Source organism: Archocentrus centrarchus, unplaced genomic scaffold (genome assembly GCF_007364275.1).
Source record: "Archocentrus centrarchus isolate MPI-CPG fArcCen1 unplaced genomic scaffold, fArcCen1 scaffold_32_ctg1, whole genome shotgun sequence".
NCBI classification, from domain to species: Eukaryota; Metazoa; Chordata; class Actinopteri; order Cichliformes; family Cichlidae; genus Archocentrus; species Archocentrus centrarchus.
Genome location: NW_022060260.1, coordinates 3,537,532 through 3,560,984, shown reverse-complemented (window position 1 = coordinate 3,560,984; position 23,453 = coordinate 3,537,532). Strand labels below are relative to the sequence as shown.

The window sequence follows — 23,453 nt, the reverse complement described above, 5'->3', positions numbered from 1 at the left end:
TTTTGTGTCAGCCTCAATAAAAGGCTTGATTGTTGCTTACCCTGTCCATTTGGGTCCTCTCTTCCCCGCTCTCTGCCTGGTTTGATGAATCAAATTTTCTTTTACATCAGCAATGGACAGTGGACAAGAGAGGTGAAGAAGAGAGTGGGTATCAGTGAGGGTCAGGAATGATACAGTATGTGACAGAGAAATAACAAGAGTGGAAGGGAAGGTTTACAAGATGGCAGTGACACCTACTATGATTTATTGTTTGGAGACAGTGGCGGAGGTGGCAGTTTTGAAGATGTTAAGATTTTCACTAGGAATGAAACTTTGATGGTGAGCAACTTGAGGTTTAGTATCTTGCCCAAGGATATTTTGGTATGCAGACTGGAGCAGCCAGGGATCGATGCGCCCACCTTCCGATTAGTAGGTGACCACCTCCACCTCCTGAACTACAGCCGCCCCGATGACCCAGATGCAGATATGGGGAGACAGATGGATTAAACAGAAAACACACCTTTATTGGTGGGAAAATAGTCCAACAAATCCATAAACAAAGTTACATAACTCGGAAACAGCAAGAGCACACTAGGGAACACAGTGGGAGGGAGAACAGATGCTCTGACAATAACTATGGGGGAGACAGCACTATATATGTATGTGTGTGTGTGTGTGTGTATATATATATATATATATATATATATATATACACAAACTTCCAGAAAATACTCATTTTATTCCCCACCATACCTGACATATACCGGGATTGACTATTTTTTATCAGATAATAAACTGACCTCTGTGGTGACAGATACAGAATATTCGGGCATAGTAATATCCAAATATATCCCAGTTCTACTGAAGCTTCACTTCTCTGAAAATGCATCACCTCAGCGAACATTGCATCTTAATACCAAATTATTAGCAGAGGACAGAATTTATAAATTCTCAAATAGACTTTTTCCTGGAGCTTAATGACAGCCATGATGTAAGTGACGGTATTTTATGGGAATCTCTAAAATCCAATATACGGGTGCAAATTGTCTTATATAATGCAAGTGGAAGGAAAATAATGAGGGAATGCACTAAAGTAATATTGGAAGCAATAAAGGAGATTGACCAGGTGCATTATGTGTCTGCCTTTGAGGAGTTGCACAGAAGAAAGATTTTGCTTCAATCTGAATAAGATAAGATAAGATAGTGTTTATTTGTCACATGCACAGTTATACACAGTACAATGCACAGTGAAATGTATTTTGTACCTGCAACCATATATACACACACATATAAATAAGAAGAATAAAAAAAAAAAAAAAAAAAAAAAAGTAATTCACACTATACACTATACTCTATATACTATACACACTTTTACGTGGAATTATAGATTATAAATTATAATATTTACATTGTGCAATAATGGTCCAGTTAGGGCTCAGAGTTGAGCAGACGGATGGCTTGTGGGTAAACTCTTCTTCAACCTTTCAGTCTTAGCCCTCAGGCAGCGGTAACGCCGGCCTGATGGGAGCAGGGAGAAGAGAGAGTGTCCGGGGTGGCTGGGCTGTTTTAGGATCTTCATGGCCCTCAGCCTGCACTGCTTGGTGTAAATGTCCTGCAGGTTGGGGAGGGTGGTTCTGATGGTCCGTTCAGCTGAACGAACCACCCTTTTTAGAGCCATGAAGTCCTGCTTGGTGCAGTTTCCCATCCAGGTGGTGATGCTCCCACGCATGATGCTCTCAATGGTGCAGGTGTAAAAGTTCCTGAGCACCTTGAGTGGGAGCTTGAAGTCTCTCAGCCGCCTGAGGAGGTAGAGACGCTGTCTGGCCTTCTTCACAGTGATGTTTATGTGATGAGTCCAGGACAGGTCCTGTGAGATGGTCACTCCCAGGTATTTGAAAGTGTCCACTCTTTCCACCTCAGCACCACTGATGACAAGTGGATGGTAGTCCCTCTGCTGCTTCCTGCTGAAGTCCACGATCAGTTCCTTCTTTTTGCTGACGTTGAGCAGGAGGTGGTTCTCCTGGCACCAGTTCTCCAGGCGGGAGACCTCTCTCCTGTAGGCTGTCTCCTCATTGTGAGAGATTAGTCCCACAACAGCAGTGTCGTCAGCAAACTTGATGATGACGTTGGACTCTGACGTGGCCTCGCAGTCATGGGTGTACAGTGAGTACAGCAGAGGGCTGAGCACACAGCCTTGGGGGGATCCAGTGTTGAGGGTGAGGGAGGATGAGGTGAGGTGACCCACTCGTACCACCTGTGGTCTGCTGGTCAGGAAGCTGTGAACCCACCTGCACAGGGATGGGCCCAGGCCCAGGTCCAGCAGCTTAGAGACCAGCCTGGAGGGAACTATGGTGTTGAATGCTGAGCTGTAATCTACAAACAGCACTCTCACATAGTTCCCCTTACCAGTGTCTATGTGTGAAAGGGTCTTGTGGAGGAGGAAGGATATGGCGTCATCTGTGGATCTGTCTGGCCGGTATGTGAACTGTAGTGGGTCGAGGGTGGTGGGCAGTGAGGAGGTGATGAATGTCTTGATGAGTCTCTCAAAACACTTCATCACCACAGAGGTGAGTGCTATGGGCCTGAAGTCATTGGGGCTGCTGGGGTGTGGTTTCTTTGGGACAGGGACTATGATGGACTTTTTAAAGCAGGTGGGAATCACACACAGTTTCAGTGAGAGGTTGAATATCAGTGTAAACACAGGTGCCAGCTGGTCAGCGCAGGTCTTAAGGACACGTCCGCTAATACCGTCTGGTCCAGCCGCTTTCCTGGTGTTTACACGTCTAAACGCCCTCCTCACGTCGCGCTCCGTCACAGTGAGTGTCTCCGCCCCTCCGGCCGGGAGCGCAGCGGGCTGTCGGCTTCCCGACTCAAAGCGCGCAAAGAAGATGTTGAGTTCATCAGCCAGAGAAGCGTCGGCACTCACCGGGTGTGTGTGTGGTGCTTTGTAGTCCGTGATGGTGCGTAGTCCCTGCCACAGTCCCCTGGGGTCAGACTGTTGTAGTTGCTGTTCCAGTCTGCGGCCGTAGCGATGTTTAGCCTCTTTCACCGCTCTGCGGACGTTGTATGATGCAACCTTGTAGTCCTCCATGTTCCCAGAGGCGAGGCCGGAGTTGTAGGCAACGGTGCGGGACCTCAGGGCGTCGCGGACAGATTTATCCACCCACGGCTTCTGGTTGGGAAAAGTCCTGATGGTCCTCCTAAGTGAAGTGTCTTCAACAACTTTCCCAATAAATCCCACAACAGTTTCCGTAAACTCCTCGATATCTCCGCCCGCGCTGCTGCGAAACATGTCCCAGTCGGTTGAATCCAACGCACCCTGCAGAGCGGCCTCTGTTTGATCAGACCACCGTGTCACTTCTCTCACAGCAGGGGGTTCCTGCCTGAGCCATTGTTTGTATTTCGGCATGAGAAGGACAGCGGTGTGGTCAGACTTCCCAAAAGGCGGAAGAGGCTTTGCTTTGTAGCCCTCTTTGAATGGAGAGTAGCAGTGGTCTAGGGTCCTCTCTCCTCTGGTGGGGCAGTCGATGTGTTGAATCAATTCCGGTATCACCTTTTTCAAGTTTGCACTGTTAAAGTCCCCGGCTACGATGAGAGCCGCATCACGCTGGTTAGCCTGATAGGTGGAAATCGCCTCATGTAGCTCGGATAGTGCAGTGTTTGTGTCCGCCTGAGGTGGAATATAGACGGCGCTGAAGATGACCGACGTAAACTCGCGGGGCAGGTAGTGGGGACGGCATTTCAGGGTTAGGAGCTCCAGGTTAGGTGAACATGATTGTTTCAGAAGGACAACATTCCTACTGTCACACCAGTTGTTATTAATCATTAGGCACACACCTCCTCCTCTTGATTTTCCAGACTCACTCGTTCTGTCCGTGCGATGAACACTGAAGAACTCCGACGGCTGTACGGCGTGGTCCGGTATGAGGGGGGTCAGCCATGTCTCCGTGAGACAGATGATATTGCAGTCCCTTATGTCCTTCTGAAACTGTATCCTGGCCCTGAGTTCGTCCAGCTTGTTATCCAGTGACTGGACATTAGCCAACAGGATGCTCGGCAGTGGCGTTTGGTGCGCTCTGCGCCTCAGCCTCTCTCTTACGCCGGCTCTTTTCCCTCGGGGCCTTGTCTGTGACCTGGTCCGTCCTTTGTTTGAGCTGGCCCACTGGAAACGCAGAATGTCCTGAGGCCAAGTCGGGTCGGGAGAAAAAGGTGTCAGAATACAGCCAGAGTGCTGTATTCTGATATTAAAAAGAGTCTGTCTGTCATACGTGATATGACACAGAGCAGGCGGAATTATAAAGTCCAAAATTAGAGCTAAACCTAATATATACAAACAAAGTGTAGGAGCAGGTACGACGGCTGCTGACCTCACCGGCGCCATCTTGAATATGATGTTTTGATGAGTCAGCGCGATGAAGATTTATATTTCAGATCGGGACAGGAGCTCTATGAGAATGGCAAACAAACAGCTCAACTCCCTAGCCACCAATTGAAACAATCAGCAGCTTTGGGTATGATAGTGGAGATTGGGGATAATGTGGGGAAAAATTTTGAATCAGAAAGGGATTAATGCCCAATTTAAATCCAATTTGAATTATTCTAACTTATATACTTTTGAAACATAAGCATCCTAAGAAAATAAGGGTCCACTTGAATGTGAATCATACTGCTGGGTAAGTTTGCTTGGCTGTGATTTCAAGATATTGGCTAAAGTATTGATGGCTGTTATAAAGAAGATAATACACCCTGACCAGAGAGAGTTTGTTGCTGGGAGACTCTCCAGTACTTGCGTTGTCTGTTCAGTGTGATTTATACTGCTGAGGATAGTACAGAGTCAGAGATGGTGATTTCTTTAGATGCCTACAAAGTTTTTAATAGAATAGAATATTCTTATCTGTTCACAGCCCTTGAGAAATCTGGTTTTGGTCCTAAGTTTTACTCATGGGTTGAAATAATGTAGAATAGAATAGAAGGTCACTCCAGTTTCCGTGACAAATTGTAAAAACATGAAAGAAATACGCAATTCTGAGTCCATATATATATATATATATATATATATATATATATATATATATATATATATATATATATATATACCTTCAGGACTTCTTTGGCACTGGGATGGAATGGGACTGCTTGGGCCAGGGAGAGGTTGAAAATCCTGCTTCTGTTTCCGCTCCCTCCGCCATCTGCGAGGTCTTCCAGACCCGACAACAATCCACTGAGAGCCTGGTGGTCTCGTTATGTTGTCTGGGATGTTGTGAGAGTAATGAAATTCACTAAAAACAGATACCTTATGCTGGCAGCCAATGTCCACAAGCTTTTGGCATGTGTAACAGATGTTTGCAGAGATGAAAGTAAATGGACTAGTTCTAATATAGCACTTTTCTACTCAGTCTGAGCACTCAAAGCACTTATACAACACATTTTACATTTACCCATTCACACAAGCACTTCCAATATTAACTAAGCACTTTAATTATCTAACATTCACACTCCGACGGTTGCATCAGAGAGCAACTTGTATCTTGCCCAAGGATACATTGGCATGTAGCCTGGAGTAGCCAGGAATCAAACCGCTGACCTTCCGATCAGTAGGTGACCTGCTCTATCTACTGAGCTACAGCCACCCCAAAGTATACGAACAGACAAAAAAAATACTAAAAGGACAAAAGCACCAAAAGGGAGAGCTGTGAGCCGCTACGTCCTTGCGTGCCGCCATCTTCTTTTTAATCTTCTCTGTAAGAATTCCCAGTGCATGGTTTCCAGGACACGGAGACAATACTGACCTAACAGGCTAAAACCATGTGTTGCAGGCATGAGTGGTAGTGGGAGAGACCCAGATTGCCTAAATGATATGCATTCAAATTTTGCTTACAAGAACTTGCCCAAGACAGAAATCAAACCAAACCACCTTTGGGACAAACCAACGCTAAAGGCTGAGAGTAGGAGCTGTTAGGAGAAGCAAGCAACTCACTGCTGGATCTTATTCAAACCTGTTTCACTTACCTAAGGCAGCCTGCAGTGCTGCAATGGTCAGCACAGACATGTTTCACAGGTTTTAACAAGCTTGGGTGCTGCTCTGTTTGAGAAGGCATTGCAGGGAGCATTTGTTTTTAATTTGTGGTTGTGAGCTATACTATATGTCAATATGTCAATATGCTGCCTTCACATGCATATGAATTTGAGTGACATCCATTCTTGATCCATAGGGTTTAAAATGATGTTGGCCCACCCTTTGCAACTGTAACAGCTTCAACTCTTTTGGGAAGGCTTTCCACAAGGATTAGGAGTGTGTTTTATGGCAAATTTTGACCATTCTTCCAGAAGCTCATTTGTGAGGTCTGACATGATGTTGGAGGAGAAGGCCTGGCTTACAATCTCTGCTCTAAGTCATCCCAAAGGTGTTCTGTTGGGTTCAGGTCTCTACAGATCAGTCAAGTTATTCCACACAACTCCCTCATCCATGTTTTTATGGACCTTTCTTTGTGCACTGCTGCACAGTCATGCTGGAACACAATGGGGCCATCCTCGACTGTTCCTACTAAGTTGGGAGTATGAAATTGTCCAAAATGTCTTGGTATGCTGAAGCATTAAGAGTGATGTAAAGCTTGGATGCAGCTGCTTGGCCATGGAAACCGATTCCATGAAGCTCTCGACACACTGTTTTTGAGCTTATCTGAAGGCCACATGATGTTTTGAGGTCTGTAGCAATTGACTCTAGAGAAAGTTAGCAACCACTATGCACTATGCGCCTCAGCATCCACTGACCCTTGCTCTGTGATTTTCCATGGCCTACCACTTTGTGGCTGAATTGCTGTAGTTCCCAATCACTTCCACTTTGTTATAAAACCACTTAGAATTGACTCAAATATTTAATAGTGAAGAAATTTTATGACTGGACTTGTTCCACAGGTATCATCCTATCACAGTACCACACTGGAATTCACTGAGCTCCTGAGAGCGACCCATTCTTACACTAATGTTTGTAGAAGCAGTCTGCATGCCGAGGTACTTAGTTTTTTGCTTTACATCTGTGGCCATGGACATGATTGGAACAGCTGATTTAATGATTTGGATGGTTGAGTGAATACTTTCTACAATATAGTGTATCTCGATGCTTTTAGGCACATAGACATGGTCAAGACGACCTGCTGAAGCTCAAACCAAGCATCAGAATGGACAAGAAAAGTGAATTGCACTTGAGGCTTGTGTGGCTGATCTTAACTGATATATTACGTTTTATATAATTTACTCCTAGTTTATTTATTATTCTGTGTTTCTGGGTAGCACTTTGCAGTGCTGACTTTGACAAATGCTACACAAATAAACTTTATTATTATCATTATTACTATTTGAATATGACATGGTTATTGGTGCCAGATGGGCTGAATATTTCCTTCCAGCTAAGAACAGGAAACTGAGGCTACAAATGACAGAACTGGAGAATAAAAGATTGTAAAAATATTTCTGCTGCAACATTCAGATGGTAGGATCAGAAACTGGGATAAACAACATGAAAGCACAGATTCATCCTGTGGTGTACCAGCTGATGGTGGTGGAACGGTGCAGAGGATATTTTCTTGGCATACCTTGGCCCCTTAGTACCAACTGAGCATTGTTTAGATACTACAGCCTACCTGAGTATTGTTGCTGACCATGTCTTTACCTTTATGACCTTTATGTCTTGACCTAAGGTCAAATTATCTCAGACTGATTTATTGAATGAGTTCAACTCAAATGGCCTCCACAATGACCAGCTCTCAGTCCAATATTGCACCTTTAGGATGTGGTGGAATGGGAGATTCGGTAGATGAGTGTGTATAAATATTGCAATACTTACATTAGTGGGAAAGAGGTTCTAACATCATTGTGTTATTTCATTCTGTAATAAATGTTGTCTTGAAAGACATTTCTTTAGATTAAAATCTTTAAGATTTAAAAGGTGGGGGCTAAAAATCTCAGCTGTCTCACACACTTTTACCCTTCAATCTCTCCCATTCGATACACAGGAACAAATGCATCCTTCTTACATGCTCAGATGAAAACAAGAATTTGTTTTCTTTTTTAGAACACTGAGATAAAAATATGCTGTAATTTATTATGAATGTTTCGAACATGTTGTATAAACCACTTTGGCTGACAGTAGGCTACTTAAATTGTAATCCTTGCACCTTGTTTGATTGTACTTCCTGTCTAGCAATACCATCCATCCATGCTCTTCTGCTTATCCTGTTCAGGCTGGAGCCTATCCCAGCTGTCAGAGGGCGAGAGGCAGGGTACACCTGTACAGGTCGCCAGCCTGTCGCAGGGCTAACGCAGAGAGACAGACAACCATTCACACTCACCTTCGGACCTATGGGCAATTCAGAATCACCAGTTAACCTAACCTCAAATGTTATTCCTTTGGTGCATTTTTTAAAATGACTACACGATGGAAAATAAATATATAAAAAATGGCTGCATCACTACAGTCCAGCTGGGTTTAATATGTAAAAAGTGATCATTAGAAGGTAGAGGTTGACATACCCATGTGTGTATGTATAAGAAAATGTAAAATCTTTTTTGGGATGAAGAATTAAGAACTCAGTAATCTGTTTTTATTTTTATTTATATATTTAGTCACACAGAGTCACATGTTGACACACACAAATTGCTGGAACTACACACATTTTACAAGGTGCCATCTGGGGAGTCAGCTCATCCTGTGATAGTGCTGAATGATTTTTTTTTTCTTGTGCTGTGTGGGTGAAATGATTAATTGTCCTCCACAGCTGAAGCAGCTCTGAAAGGGAACACAGCATGCCAATTTTTGCAAAAGGGAAAAACAAATAAAATATTCATTAATCTCTCTCGAGCTATCACAGCAGTCTGCCGTCCACTCTCTCCCTTTGTTAAGCATGCGTGTGTGCACACACACACAGACACACACAAATGCACACATAGTCACCAACTCATGATACTGAGACAGGCCTGTTACCAGCCGGCTCACTGTATTTGTTTCTTGTACACTACTGAAACAACATCTGTGTTTTTGTCCTCCAGGTAACCTCAGCAGTTATGCAGCCTCCATATTTTTAAGCTTAAAGATTCCCTCCTTGTTTTAGTTCTAATTTCCAATAAAACATCAAATTTCACTACATGTTGTGTAACTACACAGTATAACTAAACAAATATCATGGGTCTGAAAAAACCCCACTTGTGTTACAACAGAAAACAGATGATTGACAGGGAAGATAATTTTTCAAAGCAATATTTGTTGGTCATATGTCATATGTTGTCATGTGATGCTGAACAAGCAGAAGGCAGGTCTTTTGGATTGTGAGGATAGTATGAAAGAATGGCATGAGTAATAACCCATTATAGTTACTCGCTGTGCTTATTTGTTGCCCTAATTCAAAGATACAGTGTTTAGAAGATGGTCCAGTGGATACTGTCATTGCTGTCTGTTAAAAACTGAGATACTGAAGCCCATTTCATATCGTACACATAAGACTGTCACAAATCAAAGGATAAACCTTGATAAATAAGTAGAGAAGCACAACAAATGCAGAAAATTTGAAACTTTGCACTGCATTGCACGATTAACAGACTGTCCTCTAATCATTACATGTGGCATGTATAATAATGCCGGGCAGATCCACTGGATTATTATTATTATTATTATTATTATTATTATTATTATTATTCAGAAACACAAGCGAGGTGAAGAAGACTGCTGGCAGGGTGGAACAGGTGGAGACAGATGTCAGGGGTGATTTGTGACAGAAGGATAGCAGCAAGACTGAAAGGGAAAGTTTACAAGTGAGACCTGCTATGATGCATGGTTTAGAGACAGTGGCACCGACAAAAAGACAGAAGATGGAGCTGGAGGAGGTAAAGTTGAAGATGGTAAGATTTTCATTGAGAGTAACCAGGATGGGCAGGATTAGAAATGAGTATATCAAACGGACAACTCAGGTTGAGTGGTCTGGAGATTTACAGAGGAGGGATAGTGGATATACTAGACAAAGGAAGTTGAACATGGAACTGCCAGACAGGAGAAAAAGAGGGAGACCACAGAGAAGATTCTTGATTGTAGTGAAGGAGGACATACAGAAGCTTGATGTGACAGGATGAGGTGAGGTGGTGTGAGGATGCTAGGGATACGGGGAGATAGAAGCTGATGATCCACTGTGGTAACCCCTAAAGGGACCAGCTGAAAGAAGAAGATTGCAGGAGCTTCAGCCAATCAACTTGCTAATGTTTCAGTAAAACAATGACTGAAGAAAAACATTAGTAAATAGGCTCAGGATCAGAAATTATGGGCAACAGCACATGCTTGCCCGTCACGGGAAAATGGAAGAACCAGGAGTTCAAAATTCTAAATAATTTTCAGATTTTAAGACTTTTAAGCCTGGACCTGCTGGACTATCCTGTTTGAGGTCCAAAGTGGCATTATGTGTGGGAGCTAACTGACTTCAATAGATATCTCTGTAACACAATAAAAGAGATGTCTCTGACTTCTTACCTATTTAAATCATTTGTTTATTTTTAAATGTTTTAAACAACTCTATACATCTTACATACTGTACGTTTAACTAAAACCAATACTGACCTACTGACAAGCTCCACCACAGTGGGAAAGGAGCAAGATGTTATTGTTGGTGTAAACATACACTATATTGCCAACAGTATTCCCTTGTGTGCCTTTACACACATATGAATTTGAACCTCGTGCCACTCTTAATCCACAGGGTTTAATATGATGTCGGATCACCTTTGGTAGCTATAACAGCTACAACTCTTCTGGGAATGTTTTCCACAAGATTTAGGAATGTGACCATTCTTCCAGCGTGTGAGCTCAGACACTGATGTTGGAGAGAAGGCCTGGCTCACAGTCTCCGCTCTAATTCATCCCAAAGGTGTTCTGTTGGGTTGAGGTCAGGACTCTGTGCATGTCAGTCAAGTTCCTCCACACCAAACCGGCTCATCCATGTTTTTATGGATCTTTCTTTGTGTACTGCTGCGCAGTCATGGTGGAACACAATGGGGCGATCCCCAAACTGTTCCCACAAAGTTGGGAGCATGAAATTGTCCAAAATGTCTTGGTATGCTGAAGCATTAAGAGTTCCTTTCACTGAGGGATAAAGCCCATCTCCTAAAAAAACACCCGCACACCATGATCCCCCCCTCCACCAAACTTCACACTTGGCACATGCAGTCAGACAGGTACTGTTCTCCTGGCAACTTCAAAACCCAGACTCATCCACTGGATTGCCAGACAGAAAAGCATGATTCATCACTCCAGAGCACACGTCCCCACTCTTCTAGAGCCCAATAGTGGTGTGGTTTACACCTCTGCATCCGACCATTTGTATTGTGCTTGGTGACATTATGCTTGGATGCAGCTGCTTGAACGACCACACCTATCTTTTATCATCTGAGAAGGGGTCCCCTTCACCAAAGGAAAAAAAAAAGGCAAAAAAGACAACATGACTGACACCTGGATAAAATTTACTCATCTTAATTTAACCATGTTTGGATGGGTGTGTCACCCACCCATCCAAATAACCACTTACTGCACAAGTAAAAATCATTCATAGTGGGTGTAAGACAGTTTATTAGTGTATTCAAAAATGAGGAAGAAATGTTAAACTTCAAGATTTACATTTAATTGTCAAAACAAAAAAAGACCACTTTCTAGGCTTTTTCAGAATTTTCACCTGCATCTTTTAATAAATCAATTTTCTTGAAAAGTGAAGAAAATTTTTAGATACTTAGGTAAACACAATATAAAATATTTTTAGTACTTACATATACTTCACAGCAAGTATCATTTTATTTTATTAAATTAAAAAAGTAATATATAGCATTGACTTCAATCATTTGGAATGGTCAGATAAATATTGGCCACAAAGTGGATGACAAAACAAATATAGTGTGCTACTCAGAAAATTGTACAAATGGTTAAATTCCTGTATAACAAATACCCAGTTCCCAATCAGCACCATAAAATATATGCATTGGCAGTTTATCTACCAAACATGGTGTATGTGCAACTAAGAAAGAATAGTACAAGAATAATGAAGCATATTTATACTACAAAAAAAAATCTGAGTTGTCAAGGCAATGTTATTAAATAATCATAACAGACTATAATAGTCATAACTGACTATAATCTGGATTCCACAAAAGTGAAACAGGTCATAAGATAGCACCATTCAACCCAATGGAAAATGTTGTGTTGATATACACACCAAAACTTAAACATACACATACTCATGTGCATTCCATGAATATATTATGGAAATGAACTGTCATTTATACAGCACCTTCTAATCTTACAGAACACTCAGAGCATTTTATTAAGTATTCAATTGGCCACTTTAGAAAACTATAACTGGATATGTTATCTAGATAATACCAGGCAACAGAGCAGGAAGAGGCAACATTAGAGAGTCTTGGACAGGCAACAAATGCTGGTTCTGACTTGTGTTTGGTTGTATACACAACTGCACAGAAGCTTAACATAAGGTCAAATTACATGCTGTTGGTGCAGTAAATATATTACTGCTGTTGATCACTACAGGTAGTTAACTGATAGAGTTGTAAAATCTTACTATCATAATGAGGATCAGCTGGCTCAGTTAACAAGCACTAATTACTTGTTGAGACATTAAATGACTGGAGGTCAAGACAAGACTAGAACTAAGTTGTTATATAAGTAATGGACTAACTGAACTGTGCCATTTACAACTGCTACCTGATATAAAATAAAATTAAATTAAATTAAATGGACTAGTTCTTATATAAAGTGCTTCCATACTCTAGCTGAGCATTCAAAGCGCTTTATACAGCACACTTGCATTTACCCATTCACACCAGCACTTCCTTCTACAGCTAAGAGCTTTCTATCTAACGTTCAAACGCCGACAGTTGCATCAGAGAGCAACTTGGGGTTCAGTGCAGACTGGAGCAGCCAGGGATTGAACCACCAACCTTCCAATTAGTAGATGGCCTGCTCTACCCCCCTGAGCCACAGCCACCCGCAGTGCTGAACTCGAGAACATGTTAAAGCAGTAAGAAAATTTGTATTGCATGTGCCTTCACTTGATTCGTGTTTGGTGCTCTCATGTTGTGCTATACACTATATTGCCAAAAGTATTCACTCATCTGTCTTCACACACATATGAATTTGAGTGACATCCCATTCTCAATCCACAGGGTTTAATATGATGTTGGCCAACTCTTCGCAGCTATAATAGCTCCAACTCTTCTGGGAAGGCTTTCCACAGGTTTAGGAGTGTTTATGGGAATTTTTGACCATTCTTCCAGAAGCACATTTGTGAGGTCAGACACTGATGTTGGAGAGAAGCCTGGCTCACAGTCTCCACTCTAATTAATCCCAAAGGTGTTCTGTTGTGTTGAAGTCAGGACTTTGTGCAGGCTGACCAAACTCACTCATCCATGTCTTTATGGATCTTGTTTGTCATGTCGGAACAGGAAGGGGCCATCCCCAAACTGGTCCCTCAAAGTTGGGAACATGAAATTGTCCAAAATGTCTGAAGCATTGAGAGTTCTTTTCACTAAAACTAAGGAGCTGAGTCCAACTCTTGAAAAACACCCCCACACCATAATCCCCCCTCCACCAAACTTTACACTTGGCACAATGTAGTGAGACAAGTACCGTTCTCCTGGCAACTGCCAAACCTAGACTCCTCCATCAGGCTACCAGATGGAGTCTGATGGATGAGCAGTGGAGAACACATCTCCACTGCTCTAGAGTCCAGTGACAGCTTTACAACACTGCATCCAACATTTTGCATTACACTTGGGGATGTTATGGTAGAATGTAGCTGCTCGGCTATGGAAACCCACTCCATGAAGCTCAATATGCACTGTTCTTGAGCTAAACTGCTCACCACATGAAATTTGAAGGTCTGCATCAATAGTCTCTTGATTTTACGTGACCTACTACTTCGTGGCTGAGTTGCACTAACAGCTGACTGTGGAACATTTAGCAGTGAGGAAATTTCACGACTGGACTTGTTGCACAGGTATCATCCTATCACGGTACCACAATGGAATTCACTGAGCTCCTGAGAGCGACATTTGTAGGTGCTTGGTTTATACACCTGTGGCCATGGAAGTGACTGGAGTAGCTGAATTCAATGATTTGAATGGGTGAGTGAATACTTTTGGCAATATAGTGTATATTAATATACTATAGTGTCATTTTCCTTGCCTGCTAACTGGTGCTTAATATGAAATAGTGTACTTCAATCTGTACCTAACCAAATGCCAATAATAATAATAATAATAAATTTAAAAAGTTAAAAATTCAAAAAATATAGAATATGTATCAAACTAGAAAATTAAGCATTTGCCTTAAATCAACAGCAATCTACTGTGAAACACGATGGCACCAGTCAGTGGATAAATGGTCAGTATCATTAATGTTACTACTGTAACTAAAATGCTAAAGTGCACAAGTCATTGTGATGGTGTTTTTGTAAGTTTGCAAACAGCTCCAGTTCTTGGTCCTACTGAAGTATATTCACACTAAATGTGGTATATACAGACTATATGAAAGGTGATCTGGGATCTTGATTCTACCAAGCTAATAACTCATCTCTAAAGGCCTCTAACAAGCAGTACTGCTACCAAACAGCTTCATGTTCATAGTTATATTTATGCACTTCAAACCAAAATGTAAGTCAGCCAAACACCTTTTAAATAATACGTGTGAAAGGTGTCAGTTATTACTGCCCATACAGTATGACTCTCTGCTCAGATGGATGTGCACGTCACACAAGCCAAAGTGACAGACCTACTGCACGCCTACTTATTATGGTGACTAATGTAATATTGGCAATAAGATTTTCTTAATTCCATCATCTGGACCACACCAAAACACAAACAAAACAACCAGAGCCTCGGAATTTATCTTTTCATCATTATCTGCTACATTAGCTACCCACAGCGCTGAGGAAGAGCTGTGGATCAGTGGGTCTCCTATCATAAGCTGAATTGTTTCACTGGAATTCTACAGTATTTTACAATGGCTCCTGATCATATGTACATATTACAGTAATTTATTAACACTTACATAATTTTACTTACACATAAAAAATTGACCAATGATTTAAAATTTCAAAAAATGTGCTAGGATACAGTACAACAGAGTAAACAATAAAAAAAAAAAGGCAAGACAAACAGGGAGGAGAGGGGAAAGCCCTGGCTAACTCTTAATCACATGTTATTTAATTGCCCTGCCAGAAAAGGTATCTCAGAATCAAGTACATATTTGTCAATTGTGTACAGTAAAGACTGTTCTTTGTTTTGTGTATAGCCAATGAAAAATTGGACATTTTCAAACCAGAAGCTTAATGTGCTTGTTTCACATGTACCTTTGTGTGTACTTACCATTTTCTGTTTTAAATTCCAAAAAACCCATTAACTGAAGATTTATCAGCATTAACAACAAAGGAGGAAAGTATGTGAATTTGGTTATTAGCTCTTGTGCAGTATTTTCTTGGCATAAAAGAGCCGGCAGGTTTCACAGCAGCGCTGGTACCACCTCATGTCCTGACAGAGGTCCTTCTCTCGGATTACACGACAATAAACTGTCCACTGGTCCCCCATGCACTTGTAGGTCAGAGCAGCTGTTGGGGTGGAAGTGAGGTAGAGGAGAGAAGCAGCAAGTCAGTATTCTTAGGTAACATACTGCAAGCCTTAAATATTAAATAAAAGTGTACTTCATTAGTAATACCTTGCCAGCAATTGTAGCTTGTTACCACTGTGTGACAAACTAAGTGGGATCATTTCATTTTTGCGTAAATTTTCACTTATGAAGTTCTTACCATGTAATTTTTTTCTAATCATGTCTTTTAATTTTCCACTATGCTAGTTTTGCTTGTAATTAATAATATCCTAGATATTTTGCTTATAGCTACCTAATATGACCACTTATCTTACTAATAATTTTGGAAATCTCTGCATGTCTGTTCACCCGTTCTGTTGCAAACACAAGTATTGCTGGGAATAATACTTGGGAGTATTGCTGTTGTACGAGTGTGAGGTTGTTTAAATGGACTAGTTTTTATATAGTGCTTTTCTACTCTAACTGAGCACTCAAAGTGCTCATACGACATGATTGCATTTACCTATTTATGCAAGCACTTCCATGTGAGTCTAAGTTGAGTGCTTTTACTGTCTAACATTCACACATATTCACACTCCAACGCTTGCATCAGAGAGCAACTTGGAGTTCAGTATCTTGCCCAAGGATGCTTTGGCATGCAGCCTGGAGCAGCCAGGAATCAAACCGCCAACCTTCTGATTGGTAGGTGACCTGCTCTACCTCCTGAGCCACAGCCACCCCGTGGCTCTTTTTTAGAAGAGCAGTTCTCATTTTTGGCTAAGTTTGGTTGTTCTCTGTTACCAGGGTGTCATGGTCCTGGGCCGGTGGGCCAGTGTGTTAAGTTCCCTTTTGTGTAGTTCTGTTTTTGTTGTACTTCTCAGGTTGTGTTTCTTAGTTTCTTACAGTTTAGTTTCTCAGTTTGCTGTTTTCTATTGTCTTTGGTTTTAGTTATTTGTATGTTATTCTGATTTCCGTGCATCTGTTAACCCTCCTGTGTCAAGTCTTCAGTGTTTGTGTTTCAGGTGTCTGTGTCTTCCCTGTTTAGTTGCTTCCCCGCCTTAGGTCAGCCTATGTGTTGTAGTTGGGTTCTGTTTAGTTAGGTTTAGTTCCCCTCTGTGTGTCAGTCTCCCTAGGTGTCTAGTCTGCATGTACCATGTTAAGTTACTTCCTGTTTTGACAGTCTCGTGCTCCCTGTTCTTAATATTTAGGTTTGCTTCCCCTTGTCTTGTCTCTGTAATCATGCTCAGCTGTCATCCCACCTGTTGCTCCTCATTAGCTCAGGTATATTTATTGTCTGCTGCTGTCTTTGTCCTTTGTCGTGTCCTCGTAGCCCCGAATGTCGGCTTCTGCCGTGTGCTTTGTATTTCAAGTGTTCGTGTTTTCTTGTGTAGCTGGCTCATAACACAACAACTAACCTGTGTGCTCCAACCTGTGTGCAGCCTGAGGTTCTCAGACAAGAGCCTGCTGGCTGTTTCTGGGTACAGATACTGAATGTGCTGTGCATTCACTTATCCAGATAAATTTCATAATAAAAGCAAAAGAAAAACTAGACGTAGAACTGCTCTGTACAAGTTGTTCTTGCATGCTGTTCATTGCTTTAAATTATATGATAAAAATGTGAATCTTAATGAAATACCAGCTGTTTTCTTAGTATTCAACCACTCATACAAACTTTAGTTGTTCAGTGGTATAGATGAATCTGTACTGTGTGCAAGGACTCTTTATCCTTTAAAAGTGCACGCTGCGGCTGTGATCGGTGACTCACCTAGCCTAGGGGAGGTGATGGTATTCACATTAATTTTCTCATTACAAGAACCGTGGTCACAGGATCGGTATGTTGGCGGTCTCAGCATCATAGAGCAGTTGTTACCATGTCGACCAGTCACTTTGTGCATGCACTGAACCACCCGTGACTGCAGTCCCTTTCCACAGGATGATGAGCACTGAAACCAAAAGTGACAGTTTACAGAGGTTTCATTAAACACAAGCATGTACCATTACCTTTAAATGTAACTGTAAAATTAGCATTTTATGGGTGAGATTTCTTAAGAGTTAAATAGGGGAGATATTACAGTACATGTTATTCTTTACAGGCTTTAACAGCATTATTTTAAACACTTATTCCAGTCTGCAGTAGAAGGTGAATGGACTACACACTATCTGTAAACAGAAAGTGTAACTTGGCAATGCTTTATGCACTGTACAAATGTTGCACCACATTTTCATACATACACACACTAACCTGTGTTAGTGTGACAATAAGGAATGATTACAACTTTAAAATGTAAAGCGCATTAAAACTATAAATGATTAAAGAATGCAGATTTAGCCAACTTCATAAATATTACACAACTAATCCCCTGTGTGCTGAGCACATTGAGCTTCCATGTAGTAGTAGTAAGAGAAGCAGTGGTACGCAGCCTAACCTTCACACTTGCAGAGGAAAACTGCATTTGGTCACACAGGTCTACCTGTTTATCTGTGCTGCAAACTACAGAGTAAGTATATTAAAAATAATATTGAGCAATCAAAGAGTCAAAAACAAAGATGTCACAAATAACAGTGAGAATGAATGTGAAATGCTAAAATGGCAGTGTACACACACGCTGTAAAAATCACATCTGTATTACGTTTCTTTCCAGTGCAGTGGTATGGTCAAATGCCCTTTCTAAAATTATCACTGGGAAAGACAGAATGCTTTTTCTTCCTTTGCAATCATAAGAATGATTTCATTTTTGCCACAGCAGCTTTTTATCGGCAGTGAAGGGAGACAGGAAATGGGCGAAAGATACGCGGGCAAATTGGCGACAGGCCGGGACTCGAGCCCGCGCCACCTGCACCGCAACGCGGCATATGTATGTGGTCACTGGCTTCACCACTGGGCGCCCAGTAAGAATGATTTCTTGAGGCGACTGTTTGTTGTGTAAGTATCTGTTGTTTCTGCAGGGCCCCAAAATACGACCTATATTTACGTTTCCAAAATGATCGCTCCTACCTCTGGCTTTGCTTGTCATATAGTCATGTCCGTGGGTAATCTTGCCATGGCTCAGGAGGTAGAACAGTAATCTATTAATCGGAAGGTTGATGATTCAATCCCAGGCTGTTCCAGTTGGCATGTCAAAGGATCCGAGGTGCTTGTATGAATAAGAAATGTTGCATAAAGCGCTTTGAGGGCTGAAGTACTCAAGTAAAGCTTTATATAAAAGAGTAAAGAATAGTTTAATTATTGATTTAATTTTTTCGGTTGCATCTAATGCCATTTAGTCTGTGTAGACATTTCAGAAATCTGAGGAAATCCATATTTACGTATTTTTTTCAGGATCTGCTGGAGAAAACCGAACACATTATTTACACACACTTTCGTTTACGACCGCTAGATGTTGCTTCATTTCATTGTTAAAACGTAGATATTGGTCATAAAACATGCCTGCAGAAACGACCAATATCTACGTTTTACAATGAGGACAGGCTGCAATATAAGGAGCCTGAGCTAGTACGTGAGGTTGAGAGATACCAGCTAGATATAGTTGGCCTCACAACCTGGGCTCTGGAACCAGTCTCCTGGAGAGGGGCTGGACTCTGTTACAGTCTGGGGTTGCCCTTGGTGAGATGTGGTGGGATGGGGTGGGTATCCTTGTATGCCAGGAGTTTGGTGAGACCATGGAAAAAGGCTTTTGGAGTGTCTTGAAGCGATTCTGGCAAACCGTCAGGCGACTCGGGAGGGGAAAGTGGTGCTCTACCCACATGGTGTATAGTGTGAGTGGGGCGCTGCTGACTTCAACTGAAGCTATTGTTGGGCGATGGAAGGAATACTTTGAGGACCTCCTTAACCATCCTCGGTCTTGCAAACTGTTCGATATTAAAGGTATTATCACTTGCCAGACAAGTAATGTTATTTATATGCTTAAATGCCCGTATGGCTTAGCATATATAGGCAAAACCACCAGACATCTAAAAATTAGAATCTCTGAACACCATTCTAACATTTGTAATCACAATACCAAAAGTTCAGTTGCTATTCAGTTCACACAAGCTTCGCATAATGTTTCTACTCATTGAAGCCATTCAGCCTCAATGTCGTGCTGGTGATGTAAACAATTTATTATTAAAATGAGAGGCCTATTGGATTTATACTTTAGGCACACTTGCCCCTCTTGGACTCAATGAAGAGTTTGATTTGAGACCCTTTTTATAGTTTTTGCTAATATTCTTACATTTACTTGTCGCCCATTCATTGCCACTCCTATTTGATTTTATATTATATTATTTTATCTTATATTTCCTCTGTCTGTTCATTCATATATTACTACATTATCCTGTTGTTTCATATGTATTTATATTTGCTCATTCCATCTTTTGTATTTTTTTAATTATTATTATTGTTGTTATTTTACACATTGCCTCATTGACTTGCAATTTCACATGGGTATGGGTAGTACAGTATATGTTACTGCTTTGGCTGATTTTTTGTTGGTACTCTTATGCTGTTTCCTGTTAAAAGGAAGTATTTTCGATCACATGATCTAATTATCAGTGGGTGGGCATATAAATTGAATGTCTTTGCAACATGTGATTATGTGAAGTCTGAGGAAGGGCAGTTTGCCTGAAATGTAACTCTCCCGTTTGAGGTAAATAAAATTTTTTTCAGGAGCTCCTTAGGCGTGCAGACTGCTTTGTCCCGTAGCGAGACAGTCATACCTTGGACCACTCTCCAGTTTTCCATTCATAACATCTGGAGTAATCTTCACAGGATTCCTCTTGGGTTGGCTGGGACAATGGATCACACAGACCCTGAGGGTTTGTACACAACACTGTTCGTCTACGGATACCTTGACCACAATTTGATGAACACTGGAGAAAGGGAGAGAACAAGAAAAATAGATAAAAAGAGTGGAATATAAGTTTTTTTTTCTTTTGCTGCTTTGCTATTTAAAGTGGTTGACATGAACAACATCTGCATGTTTGACACTATGGCAATATACAGTATATTGCTAAAAGCACCAAGGCATGCACACTACTTCTAAATTTGTGAAAGAATGGTTCGCTCTCAGAAGCTCAGTAAATTCCAGCGTGGTACCGTGAAACCTGTGCAACAAGTCCAGTCGTAAAATTTCCTCATTATCAAACACTCTGCAGTCAACTGTGAGTAGACAACTGTTACAACAAAGTGGAAATGATTGTGAATGACAGCTACTCGGCCACAAAGTGGGAGGCCACGTAAAATCACAGACTGGGGTCAGTGGATGCTGACATGCATAGTGTACAGAGGTCACCAACTTTCTGCAGAGTCAATCGCTACACACCTCCAAACTTAATTCTGCCTTCAGAATAGCTCAAGAATAATGTGTAGAAATGGGTTTCCATGGCCGAGCAGCTGCATCCAAGCCTTAAATAACAAACAGCAATGCAAAGCACGCTGCCACTGGGCTTTAGCACAGCGGAGACATGTTCTCTGGAAGGATGAATCACTTCTTCATCTGGAAATCCAATGGATGAGTCTGGGTTTGGTGGCTGCCAGGAGAACAGTACCTGTCGGACTACATTGTCCCAAGTGTGAAGTTTGGTGGAGGGTTGTTTTTCAGGAGTTGGGCTCAGCCTCTTACTTCCAGTGAAAGGAATTCTCAATGCTTCAGCATACCAAGATATTTTGGACAATTTCATGCGCTCAACTTTGTGGGAATAGTTTCGGGATGGCCCCTTCCTGTTCCAACAAGATTGTGCACCAATCCACAAAGCAAGATCCATAAAGACATGGATGAGTGAGTTTGGTGTGGAAGAAAATGATCAGCCTGCTCAAAGTCGTCACATCAATCCGGTAGAACACCTTTGGATTAAAGTAGAGACTGCAAGCCAGGCTTTTTTTGTCCAACATCAATGCCTGACCTGACAAATGCCCTTCTGGAAAAATGGTCAAAACTTCCCATTAACACCCCTCTAAACCTTGTGGAAAGATTTAGAAGCACTGAAGCTGTTATAGCTGCAAAGGCTGGGGTGACATCATATTAAACCCAATGGATTGAGAATGGGATGTCACTCAGTAACATTGTGAGGAATCTTGGGAGTCATTTTTGACCAGGATATGTCTTTCAATGCACATATTAAGCAAATATGTAGGACTGCTTTTTTTTTTTTTGCATTTGCGCAATATCTCTAAACTTAGACACATCTTATGTCAGAGTGATGCTGAAAAGCACATTTATTACTACTAGGCTGGACTATTGTAATTCATTATTATCAGGCTGTCCTAAAAGCTCCCTGAAAAGCCTTCAGCTGATCCAAAATGCTGCAGCTAGAGTACTGACAGGGACTAGAAAGAGAGAACAGATTTCTCCCATATTGGCTTCTCTTCATTGGCTCCCTGTTAAATCTAGAATAGAATTTAAAATCACATACAAGGTCTTGACTAATCAGGCCCCATCTTATCTTAAAGACCTAATAGTGCCCCAATAAAGCACTTCACTCTCAGACAGCTGACTTACTTGTGTTTCCTAGGATATGTAAAAGTAGAATGGGAGGCAGAGCCTTCAGCTTTCAGGCCCCTCTTCTGTGGAACCAGCTCCCAGTTTGGATTCAGGAGACAGACACCCTCTCTCCTTTTACGATGAGGTTTAAAACTTTCCTTTCTGATCAAACTTATAGTTAGGGCTGGATCAGACCACTGCAATAGACCTAGGCTGATGCACTGAGTACTTCTTCTTCACTCACCTCTTTTCATTCTCTATTTAAACACAGACACCACTCTGCATTTAATCTTTAGTTATTATTAATCTCTGGCTTTCTTCCAAAGCATGTCTTTTGTCCTGTCTACCTTCCCTCATGCCCAACCAGTTGCGGCAGATGGCTGTCCCTCCCTGAGCCTTGTTCTGCTCAAGGTTTCTTCCCGTTAAAAGGGAGTTTTTTCCTTCCCACTGTCACAAGTGAAAATTACTTCTCATTGTTTCTTTTTTTTTTTTTTTTACAAGTAATGCTTCTTGTGAAATATGTTCCATAAATCTGGAAAATGGATTTAATCCCACAGGATAATCAGTTGCACTTTTAGGAAACTTCTTCTAAATATCAATCACAATGGGCAAAGCTAGCATTTCTGTAAGTTAGTTCAGTTATATGAACAATATGCATAATATATTCCCATCTCATTGTGTGTTGTATAATTGTCCTCCTACCCCTACAATGTAAGTTGGTGTTTGTCCTTTTGCTTCATCTTTATTTTTATTCATTGAGATTATCTTGTAAAAGGTCAGGTAACTATGTGGATTTAGCATAACCTTTATTTTCTAAACTATTTTGGTACGAAAACAGGCCTAATTAGATCTTCAAAACATTCCTTTTCATTCCCCGTCCATCCATCACAGACTATTTTTGCACAGGTTAATATATTTATAAAAGTGACAAATAAATAATAATTGTTTTAGTACTTTTGAGTGTAGCATTCTAAAAGTACATGCTATATTCCCTGAGTGTGTATGTGACGTACCTTGGACCATTCTGAAGCCTCCCACACTGTGAGGCAAAGACGGCCCTCACAGTCCTGTAGAACAGGAGGTTTTCCTCCTTGGCAGTACAGGTCCCTGGTGTGGATGACTGAACCATTCTGTAGGTGGTAAATACACAACACCTCCCTCCGCTGAAGACCTTTACCACAAGTGACAGAACAGGGTCCCCACTCACCTGTCACCCACCTGTGAAAAATATCAATTGTTTACCTTTTGAGTTCATATCAATTAACTGTATAAAAAGAAGGATGTAACCACTGTGACGTTGTCCACTGGTTAGAGAACACCCATTGTGAAGCCTTATGCTGAGCATTTTTGTCATCAGCATTTTGGTGCTTTGAAAATGGATGTGATGA

The 23,453-nt window shown here is 41.4% G+C and overlaps 1 protein-coding gene across 1 annotated transcript in view; it reads right to left on the bottom strand.

Moving 5' to 3' along the window:
• Positions 1-14,068: 14,068 nt before the first annotated feature.
• adamts17 (ADAM metallopeptidase with thrombospondin type 1 motif, 17) overlaps positions 14,069-23,453 on the bottom strand; it is a 182,014-nt gene continuing 172,629 nt past the window's right edge. Inside the window, exons 20-23 of the mRNA XM_030724178.1 lie at positions 23,079-23,283; positions 20,303-20,455; positions 17,370-17,547; positions 14,069-15,626 (exon numbers count right to left, since the gene is read on the bottom strand). Of these exons, the coding sequence (XP_030580038.1) occupies positions 15,475-15,626; positions 17,370-17,547; positions 20,303-20,455; positions 23,079-23,283 (688 nt within the window). The 3' untranslated portion in view covers positions 14,069-15,474. The remainder of the gene's footprint in view (positions 15,627-17,369; positions 17,548-20,302; positions 20,456-23,078; positions 23,284-23,453) is intronic.